Below are 11,737 nucleotides of genomic sequence, written 5' to 3' on the forward strand. Positions count from 1 at the left end.
TCTATCTGCATTAGCCAGAGAGACAGAGTGTCACGCCGTGGTTAGGGAACGGACAGGCCCGGCTCAGGTGTGTTTGTGAACTAAATTATTACCTGGAAAAAAACCCCGAAAGAAACCGAAGCGAGGCACCTGAGCTGGAGATAGGGAGGAAGATTTGCATGTTTGCTTTGTTGGGGGGAGAGAGGCGGATGGTGCTTTGTTCACCCGAAGGCTTAGAAAGATCCTGTTTGTCAAACTGATGATGGAAATCACAACACAACTTGAGAAAACTGCAGAGAAAAGTTCAAATATTAATACATCAGCTTGGACAACACTTTTTGAAATGTGACCATTTAGACAAGAACATAAACTGTATACAGTCTGATAGAAAAACACATGCATGATACTAACTCTCTCCTCTCCTCTCCTCTCCTCTCCTCTCCTCTCCTCTCCTCTCCTCTCCTCTCCTCTCCTCTCCTCTCCTCTCCTCTCCTCTCCTCTCCTCTCCTCTCCTCTCCTCTCCTCTCCTCCTCTCCTCTCCTCTCCTCCTCTCCTCTCCTCTCCTCTCCTCCCCTCCCCTCCCCTGTTTTGTCTTGTCACTCCATCATTCCTGGTCCTGTGTAATGTCAGCTCAGCTGTTAGCAGCAGCTCTGTTAATATCAGCTGGATTCCTGCAGGTTTTCTGTTGCATGTCTGAAAGCTTTAGGTTCTTCTCTCCTCAGTTCTGGTTCCAGCAGTAACATCTGCAGTGCCTTGAAAAATTATGAATGTCCACATGCCTGTTCGAATGAACAGGCATGTGGACTTTACAACCACAGACTTAATGTATTTCATTGGAAGTTTGTGTTTGATTTTTTTTTTCTGACAGATAAAATCTGATAAGTGTGGCATGCACTTGCTTTTCTAATTTAGTGCAGCCAAATGCCTTCAAAAATGAAAATGTATTTATTTTTAATTAAATCCAGTGAGTTATTCAGACAAAATTGTTATTTAATAAACAAAATAAATCTGTGAATTATTTTTATCTGAGTACAAAGCAGTCCCTCAAAGACTTTCTGATTGTTTGATTTGTTTTATTCAAAATCAATTTAGATTGTGATGCTACTTTAGAAACATTTGTGAGCAGTTCAGTGATGTTTTTCTCTCATTAAGTCCTTTTCTAAATTCTGCACTTACATGACTAAAGATGAGAAAAAATAATCAGACAGATGGGACTCAAACATTTTAATTCTTAAAAGCACAGCTCCATTTTTGCTAATTGTCACATCAATCACAGACTAAATGAAGACATAAGAATTCCTGCCACCTGCAGTTGGGAGTTATTTAAATTAGTAAATTAAATTTAATGTTTTAATCATTTTTAGGCAAAAAATATTGGACAGCAGTAAAATATATTTACATGGTCAAAGTAGAGGGTAGAAGCATAAACTTATTTTTACACCCACCTCTCTTACAACAATAGTATCACCCAATAAATTACTATTCAGGTTAACTTGGTTATAACATTCTTTTTTAGTTAGTATTTTCTACATCCATATCCTGCTGCAATGCATTCATATTTTCATGCCTTTATGAGCAAGCATCAGTCATTTTGAAAATTGAAAGTAAAATTATTTCTGTAGAAGACTGGAAACTGGAGTTTCTCCTTCCAGCTGGACACATGCATAACCTGAGCTCCAGTAGAATGAGTTGGATGAAAAAGGTCTAATCAAAGTCCAAATCTAAATATAATGAATTTGTTCCAAAACTGAAAACTAGATCTTTCATCAATTTAATTCATGCTCCTGTTTTTCAGTTTTTATTTCGAAGTATAGGTGAAGGTCACTGGAGGACAACCTGAGCCTTAAAACTCTTCTCTCACTGTTCATTGGGACTCAAACCCGAGACTGAATACAGCCGGCTTGATAATGCTGGTATGTTTGAAGAGGTTATCACAAGCAGGGCTAAAGGTGAGGAGGGGAAAAAAAAGTTATTGACCTGCTGATGAGGAGAGCACAGCCACGTCCTTGAAGCGACATGGCGACGTGGCAGTCCTTCACACCGTCACTAGAATTCCATTTAGCTCACGAAGAGGAATTACATTTGTTCAGCGTTCCCCGCTTGATTAATTAGACAAGCAGGATTAGCTGTTTAATATTAATACTGGAGCGTTTCCATCATTGCCTCGGTCCGAGCATCAGATTAGCTTGGTCGATGTAAACATTCAATCAAGTGTCCGATGCAAAGGCCAAGGCCAGTCAAAGTCGCGGCATCTTGTCCTCCACAGGCCTGGCCAGCGTCCATGGAGGAATCTCCACCCAGGGCTGGTTTATCGGCCTCATGTCTGCCATCGCTCTGCTCACACTCATCGTGTTGATTGCCTGCTTTGTCAACAGAAATAAAGGAGGAAAGTATTCCGGTAGGCACACACGCACACACACACACGCACACACCCACACACGCACACACACACACACACACACACACACACACGCACGCACGCACACACACACACACACACACACACACCCCTATTCCCTTGTTTGAATACTAATTGTTGCCTAAAGCATCATTTTAATTCCATATTGTTGTTTGTTCAAGCAAGAGAGGTGATCAATCATCAGACGATGTACTTCCACACCACACAGTCATTTACTGCAGCAGTAGACAGAACAGGCTGCTGCTGTGTTTGCTCCACAACACGGCGTGGCACGTTTATCTAATTCTGTGCATGAGGTCACTTCATAAAGAGTGACGGCCTGAGTTGGGCCTGCCTGACAGTTTGTTGTTCTCCTCATCAGAGGAAGCAGAAATATCATCAGCGTCATTATTCACAGCTAATGGCCATGAGGGGCAGGGAGAACAACCACACACAGATCTGTGTTTCCTCATTTAACTTTCATTATCACTGACAGATAGTGGCTGCTTTTCATAGGGTTCATGTGGGCTCACCACCCCGGGAGTCATGGCCTGGGGGACGACACAGGTTCACACGTGTCCCTCCCTGTTCTACTCAGTGTAAAAGTTTGGGGTTGAGAACTAATATTGACATGTGATGTCACAGGTTAGGTTGCTCCTTTGTGCTAAATTAAAGGAGTACTACACAGTTTTCACAGAATTAAATATGTACTGATGAGAAGCTCAAATTGGTGCTGAACTTTGTGTTGTACAAAAACATCCACCCTTTTATTCAATGGATGGATGGACGGATAGTTAGAAACTTCTCCAGTAACTGTTGCACTGGAGTTCATACAATAATTAGCATTTTTACTGTTGACATTTACAGAGAGCATACAAACTATTTACAGTCCAGAGTTTTCTTTTCATTAAGCTCTGAATTGTGATTGAAATCTTTTCCTAAATGCTGTCATTGATGTTTTAAGTGGGAAAATGACTGCAGATAATTGGGAGCAGTCAGGCGACTCTTCTGGGTGCAGCAGCGGCCGTCTGTCTGTCTCCTCTCAGTTCTTTTCATCACTTTGTGTGCAGTGAAAGAAAAAGAAGACCTTCATCCAGACGTGGAGTCCCAGGGCATGAATGATGACACATTCTGTGAATACAGGTAAGCGCTCCCTCCACCCTCCCCATGAGGACAGCGTCTCACCGCGTCACTGCATCCCTCTTCCTTTTCTCCATCTTCTCCTCGCTAAATTCTCTCTGCCTTTTTTTGCTCTCGCCGAAAAGACGGCCCAGATTCCATGAGGCTCCCGCAGAGCCTCGCTCCTCTCCTGCTGGAGACGTTAGACGGGCCGAGTAACCGTGAAGTACGTGATAACCGGTTCACATGTGGATGTGGTCAGAGTAGCTGCTTTTAGACCCAGTGTTGTGTTGGTGTGTGGTGAACAGTTCTGCTCTGATGTCACAATTTTCTGCTCACTGCTGAAGCCTCAAACCAATCAGAGTCATTGAATGTCCCTCATCTCCTGGGCAGTAAAATCAGGGCATGTGTCATTGGTCCTTTAGTGGTTCTATTCATAACCGTCTGCCACAGCATGAGTCCCAGTCTAATTCTCCAATTAATGGGATCCTCACTGCTAAACAAATGCTGATGTGATGAGGTTAAAGTGGCTCAGTGTGGCAGCAGTTAGATTTCATCATGTTCACTTCAGGAGCCTGTTGCCCTCAATGTTTAAAAAGGTTTCTACAAAATGCTATCAAGTTCAAATTATTGACTAATAATCATTTAGAGTTGTTAAATTCAGTCAAAAATGCTTAATTTCACCAAAAAAGAGCTTAAGTTTTGTAAAATGTCTTGCAGTGAGGCTTTTTGGAGGTATTACAAGTAATAGTTTTCTACTGAAGCTTAAAGCTGCAGTATGAAGCTTTAACAGAAGTATGATTTTTAACATTTGTTAAAAATGTCACCATGTTGTGGAAGAATGAGACAGATAATCTATGAAAATATATGAATGAATCTATGAAAAGATGCATCTCCTTCACCTCCTGCCTGAGCTGCTATTGCCATCTGAAGAAATGCACACATTCAAAAACAACCAGAGCCAGTAGGAGGAGCTTAATGCTTCTTTATATATACACTTCCAAATATGTTAATGGCAAAGAAACAACTTACAATTGCAGAAAAATTGTTCATCCACCGTCACTAGAAAGACAATTGATAAGCTAGTTAGCATTGACTAACAAAAGCTAAAGCTAACTAGTCTTACATTCATGGCAGGCTAGCTGTCAGGAAGGAGCAGTAGCAGAGCAGAGAGCATAGGGAGGGTGGGGGTGTGAGTGGTGCTACTGATAATAACACCAAAAAAATGAACATACCAAAAGGGAAAAACACTAGCATGCATAGTAGGAAGTCTTGTTCCATAATACCTCTTTATATTCTGGATGATCCTATCAAGAATAAGATTATTCAAAAAATGAAAATTAAAAAAAATGAAAATGTTAAATTACTAGAAGATACAGGAATATCAAGGTACTGCATTTAATAATGTACAGGGTCGTCTTTAATCTGCAGTAATACTGTGAAGCCTCCTGCTGGCTCTGAGTGGTTGTTTCTGATGTAGCAGTGTATTTGTTCAGATGACAGAGTTTCTTTTCACAGATGATGTGTGTTATATTATACTGTCACAACATAATGATAATTTTAACAAAAATGCAAAAAAAACAACATTTTCCATAAAAGTAAGATATTGCAGCTTTATGTCATATGGCAGAGAGTATGAAGTAAAGTGAAAGAATCCTCCTCATGAGTAAAAAGCTGACAGCCAATAAGATAAACTGCAGTTTTAACCATTTGAAGCAACACTGATCATCATCTGTACATGGAATACTACAGATGATGTATATAATATAATATATTATACTATACTAAACTTCTATAATTACACAACAGATTCCATTTATTGCATTAGCCGTTAGTCTTAGCCTTCTGGATTAATTTACAAACTCACTGTGATATACAGTAACATACTTCTACAGGTAAGAGAACTGCTACTGATAATACCACCAAATACTCTGAAATGAAAGCAGACAAGGTTCAAAATATTTGGCCCCATTTTTGCTGAAAGCCAAATAAGATTGATACTACTCTGTAAGGACATAGCAGCAGTCAGCTTGTTTATCTTAGCATAGCCTTTTTGAGTCATGACTGTAAATCATAGTTGTGAATGTAGTTCTGTGTTTAGATTCACTAGTGCTGTTTGCCTTGTTGGTTTAGAGTTTGTTGCTGTATTTGCTGTGAATCCTGAGGTAAAAACCACTTTATCTACCTGGGCCACAAGTATTTTCTTATTTTTACTATTTTGTGCTGTAGTCCATGTTAACAATCACATATTATCTCATGATGTGATATAATGTTCCTTTAAGGATGGGTCAGAATGAGATTCTGTGGCATTATGCCAAGAACCAAAGTCTCTGTATTACATACATACAGATTACTCTGGCTAGTGACAGATCTGCCAGTTTGCAGATATTTTTGTAGAACATTTTTTTTATGTTCCAGAGAACTTAGAAACCATTTCAAATTTTTCATGAAAAATTCACCTATTTGTGAATTTGTTTATAGCTTGAGAAGCTGAAGTAGCTGGGCACAATGCTACTGGGCAAACCAATGACTGGTGTTAGCCAAACAGCAAGCAGCATTTATTTTCAATACCACTGATTGTCTGCCTGGCTGATTGATTGGCTGATGGGCTGTACTCCCAAGAGCTAGAATAAGGTACTCTGCAGATGTGTTCTGCTTTTAACCAGTTTTCACTGTGCATATCGATGGACTTTAAAGTATATTTGATGTCTGAACTAATGAAATAGGCAGTTCTAAATGTATTTAGAGGGCGTCTCAAGAATTCCCAGATTTTAGCTATTTATGGGCCTAACACCCTTGATTACCAGGCGCTGTAATCATAAAGAGCAACAAATAGAACTCCTACTCCTGATGTGAGATCAGTACTGGCTCCAGATATTTTCAAGATCAAAGTTAATTGTGCAGTTTCCAACATTCAGTAAACTCACCATATCTGCCTATTTTGTTAAAGCTTCAGCAATCGGCTCCTGAATAAGCTGCTCTTACATAATCCTACATAGAGTATTCTATGTAACACTTGGTATTACAGGATGGCAGCATGAGCAATCCCATCACCAGCCTCATCCCAAAGCACCCCACCCCTCTTTATGGCTCATATGTCTTCCTTTGTAAAAATACATCGTTGCTCGTTGAGTCCAGCCTGTTACTTTGACAATCTACGAAAGCCTGTCTGATTACGATCCATCTGTCAGCCTGAGGTAGAAGCCGGTGTCCCTCACTACAACCTGGGTGGAGGCAGCAATAGCACCGGCCTGTACCTCCATCTCTCCCCTGTGTCGAACACAGAGCGAATCTCCGTGTGGATTGCTGGGAAATCTAAACCCACTGTGCCTCTCCCACAGCGACAATGATGAGAAACCGCTGAAGGGCAGCCAACGCTCCCTCAGCAAGGACATCAAGGCGGCGGACAGCGGGGACAGCCTGGTGGACTATGGCGATGAGGACGTTCAGTTCAACGAAGACGGCTCGTTCATCGGCGAGTACGGGAGCCGCAAGGAGAAGAGGGCGCCGGCCGAGGTCAAAGCGTCCACTCAGACCCCAGTGTGAGGAACAGAACGCCTAGCCAGTTTCATCCTACCCACATGGAACCAACAAACCCAGGAGGACAGAGACATTATCGAAGACTGCCGAACATTTGTGTCAAAACGTAATGAGTCTGCACACTGTCATACTCATCCTCTAAAGCTCTGTTCCTTCACACTGCAACATGAGCGTTACTAAATACTATGTATATATAGTGTATATTGTATGTGTTGAGTGTTCCTTTTTTTATAATTATTATCACAAAAACTTTAGAAGTGGTGATTTGTTTTGTATTATTTTCTCTTCATATTGGTGTTTTCAGCTGCACTCTGGTTTGTATAAATGCACTCTCACATCACGCTATGGCATTACATGAACCACTGATGTCACTGTGTTGCAGACAAGTGGGGAGAAGTTGATATTTTTCCAGTCGAGCAATTATTACTGACCTTTTTATATCTGAAACAATTCATTAAATTTGATGTAATTTGTGTATGAAAGTGTGCCTATTAACTTGTTGTTCTCAGTGGTTTATACCTGACAAAATAATGAGGAAATCTACATACCACTGCATCACCATAGCTATCCTGAGACATGAGTGTCCCTGTTATCAGCAGCTTCAGTCTTTGGTTAATGTGAAGCCCCTTCTCCATAGGCGTCCTCTGGCCACATTCCTCTCCATTTGCAGATCCTTCCTGATTCCTCACAGTTTTTTGGAACCACTGCAGGGTCGGTAAGCGTGGGTGTTTTTACTTCTGATGGTCCAGTAGACTTGGTTTGATTAGGAACCAAAACTTCGACATGAGGTAAAAAAAACCTCATGTCGCAGCAGCATTTTCAGCTGCTGCGACATGAATTCACTTTCACACTGAACTGAGTGAAACAAACCAAACCCTCTGAGCAACCCAAGAACCACAGGAGAAAACAACACGAAAACTTCTGAAGGATACTCCTAGTGCAGTTTCCGTCTTTATAAATTATGAACAAAATTTTACTGGTTGTAGTTTTTTCTTTTGGCTTTGGTAAAAGACTGTAACCATTGTTCCCCCAAGTGCTAGACTAGGCACATGAACTAGAGTTCAGTGAAAACGGACTATAGAGGGATGCTGTGAATGCATCGTCAATCAACTTTGCTAGAAGAGAACACTCAGCATCAACTGAACAGGGAAATTTGCAACAAATATAGCGAGAAGTTTCAGAAATCCGTCTGCCCACAAAATGACATTATTGGAGCACCAACGGCCCTCCCATGGTTTTGCCCATGTTCATACCCCATGGTGAGGATCACACTCCCAGATTGGATAAAATTCACCAAAACATTGACCGTCTAAAGTGAGACTTGACAATGGAGAAAGGGTTTTATTTTTCCACATATTCTCATCTTCCTGAAATAATAGCCTAGATGAGATATATATATATATATATATATATATATATATATATATATATATATTATATAATTTTATTTTTTTGCCAAAATATTGTTTTTATAGCCTAAGTTTCTTTTGGAAATAAAAATATGTTGTTTTTCTCTGCAAAAAATACTTGGGCCATTATTTTAGTATAGTGCCAGGTTTGGAACATGTGGTCCATTCCAGATGACCAATGATTATTTCATTTTTCATAAAACATTCCAGACACTGATGTTTAAATGAGAAACCTTTGGCTAAGACTTGTTAGCTCAGGAGTTTTTAGCAGCTGTTTCCCACTCCAGCAAATCTGAAGATCAAATCGACAGTCAGCAGTTATTTAACTTAGAAATAACCTTTATTTTTCCTCAGTGGGGAAATTCAGGCAAACCTGCAGCAAAGTGACAAGTTGAAATGTAGACTCACACCAAGATTTAAACAATGTACAAAGTAAATCCTGTTAAAAAGCCTTGATACTCTGATGATGCATCCTAGTCACATTCAATTGAAACGGTTTGATCTGATTCAGTAGGTCACGATATTACAGCTGAATGTCACATCTCAGGTGTGTGGGGGTGTGTGGGTGCATGTGTGTGCGTGTTTGAGAGTGTGTTTGCCATATTCCTCATTGATCTGAAAGGACCCTCTGGTGGTATTTAATCTGAATACTCCTAGCTTAACATGAATATTTTAATTTCCATCTAAAGTGCCTTGCAAAAGTATTCCTAGCTCTTGAAATTTGTACATGTTGTGACATAACAACCACAAGCTTTAGTGTAATTTAATGTGATTTTTATGTGACAGATCAAGGTTCCATCTGATTATCAAAAATAAAAATGTAGCATGTAGATACATTATCGCCTTTATTGAAACAGGAAGAGAAAACACTCATTGAGATTTAAAGTCTCATTTATTAAAGCATCCCTAGCTTTAATAAATGACATTTATTAAATGTCATTCAGCAGCAAAACTTGATAAAACAAGACAATTGCAATTTTCTTAAAATGATAAACAGCCTGAAGCATTACTCTCGTAAGTAAGAGTTGTCAATTATTGTAATTTCCATTTGATTTAAAATAATTTAAGGAGCCTTCTACTTTTCAACGTCCATCCATCCATTTTCTGAGCACCCTTCTCCCTTACGGGGTCAGGAGTTGCTGGTGCCTATCTCTAGCTGCGTTCCGGGCGAGAGGCGGGGTACACCCTGGACAGGTCGCCAGTCTGTCGCAGACTTTTCAACATCTACAAGACAATTAAACTACATCTAAGAAACCTGAAAGATATCTGCATAGCGGTGAAAACAGACTTTATGCTGTTAAACAAATTAACCTCAGAGCTGCAAGAACAATGCAAACAAAGCTGGGTTCAAAATTTAACCCTGGAGGACTCCACAAATTAAGAGGGGTTTGTTTTGATTTTCTGAGGGGTTTGTTTTGATTTTCTGTCTCCAGCAATCATCGGGCCAGAAGCAGAGGTACACTCTAGACATTTCATCAGTTCATCACAGTGGAACATACACACACAGGACAAACGGCAAGACACACACTGTCATACCAACGGACAGAGGAAAACATGCAAAAATAAGTCTTATTTAAAATAAATTTTAATGGGAGGACATCTGGCAGTGGATATTAAAGTGCTATTAGAGCAAAAGAAAGTTGAATACAAACACACAGCTTACTTTTAAGACTTCCAAAAAATGTAAATGCATTATATAATTTTCCTTCTACTTGATAATTATACAACAATGTGTTGTTTGTCACATTAAGTCCCATAAAATACTTTTAACATTTATGGTTAGAAGGTAAACAGAGCGATTAGAGAAGTTAGGATACTTTTACAAGATATTGTAACTACAAAGATTCAAGATTAGTACAGTCTGTAGGTGGCACAAAAAACTTCAAACTGCCAGTAAGAATTGTGTTAATGTGAGACCAGCAATTATTATTCCCATCTGATGCCTGAAATGAAAACATGAAACTATCCCTTTAAATGTTTTTTCTTTTTCAAAGCAAAATAGAACGTGCCTCAGACTGATCACCAACACGATCACTAAAATGATCACCAACATGATCACTAAAATGATCACCAAAATGTTCGGACCATTAAGAAAATGAAAACAAAAATGTTCTGGCTTCTTACTTCACTGAGTCAGGTGATTAAAACCACAGAAGTTTCTTTGATTAACATTTCCTTGTTAAGTTCAACCCAACCTGGACCAAAAGGCCTTCCTGTAATCAGATTACTTTATCTGGCTGCAGATGCTTGTCATTCACCTGTTTCAGTCATTCAGTTGTTTTTCAGTGAAATGTCTTTAAATGCCTTGTTATCTCCACACTGTCAAGCAAAACACACTTCTGTATTCATATTGCAAATAACCAACATGGATGTGTTCTGTAAAGATTCAGCCATTGCATGCTATGAATGTTAATCTGTATTCTTTTTTATGCCATTAAATTGCTTTACTTTCCTATATTTGTGGTCTCTGTCTGTCTGACCGGAGGTCATGAATGCTTCTTCATCACTATTTGCACGTTCCAGATATTAAACCCTCCTTGAATAAATCTTTTGACCTTTTACCTGCAGGACAGAATGGAGAGGAAGAGGTCAGTAAAAGCCACTTCGCTCCCTCTGAATAAACTGCAGGGTGTTTGATGAGCTCTTCCAGTTTGGAGGATCATTTTCACCACCGTCACTCCGGGGGCGAAGCCTTGGTTTGAGCCGAGCGTCACGTTTGATCACTTTGGCTGCAGGAGAGAAAATCAAAGCAGCAGGCAAGAGGCAAAGGCTGGATGAAGGAGCAAGAGCTGTAATCATGTCTGAAGGTTGATATCAGGGAGCAGGGAGGGTCAATGTGACGGTTCTGACCACATGGGTCACACCTGCTTCAAATCCTGACAGCCTTTCCTCATTCAACCCTGAGGTGTCAGCAGGGCAACTGAGTTCTTTCTTATGTGTGTTCACTCACATTAGCCTCTGTTACCGATCAAATAAACATACAAACGCCAACAAGAAATACGTTTTACGCCATTTTTGGGGGGGGGATTCCACTTTATCTCAGTGCCTCATACTGGATAATAACTTTATACAAAAAAATAAAAATTAAACATACATTTTTTTGTCTTTGTTTTGGCACCCCCTCTATGGTGGCGCCCATATGCGGCACACTTGATTTCTGTATTTAAAAACGGTTTATAAAAACAGTTGTTAAATGCAGAAACTGTCCACGAGAATCCATTTTTCTGCCTCCGCCCCTCCAGCACTCCAGGAGGCATCATGCTGGATTTCTGTTAGTCATTTTTCTGTCTTT

At 39.9% G+C, this 11,737-nt stretch overlaps 1 protein-coding gene across 11 annotated transcripts in view; it reads left to right on the top strand.

The window, feature by feature from the left end:
* chl1b (cell adhesion molecule L1-like b) overlaps positions 1-11,211 on the top strand; it is a 94,109-nt gene extending 82,898 nt beyond the window's left edge. For 9 of the 11 annotated variants that reach the window (XM_055024160.1, XM_055024156.1, XM_055024189.1 and 6 more), the window contains 3 exons: positions 2,246-2,377; positions 3,448-3,520; positions 6,838-8,416. In XM_055024160.1, the coding sequence (XP_054880135.1) occupies positions 2,246-2,377; positions 3,448-3,520; positions 6,838-7,042 (410 nt within the window). In that variant the 3' untranslated portion in view covers positions 7,043-8,416. Of the gene's footprint in view, positions 1-2,245; positions 2,378-3,447; positions 3,521-3,642; positions 3,723-6,837; positions 8,417-11,013 lie in introns of those variants that run through there. The other 2 variants (XM_055024210.1, XM_055024215.1) reach the window with 2 other exon arrangements.
* Positions 11,212-11,737: the final 526 nt, after the last annotated feature.

This window comes from Poeciliopsis prolifica, unplaced genomic scaffold (genome assembly GCF_027474105.1).
Source record: "Poeciliopsis prolifica strain line A6 unplaced genomic scaffold, Auburn_PproV2 SCAFFOLD003, whole genome shotgun sequence".
NCBI classification, from domain to species: Eukaryota; Metazoa; Chordata; class Actinopteri; order Cyprinodontiformes; family Poeciliidae; genus Poeciliopsis; species Poeciliopsis prolifica.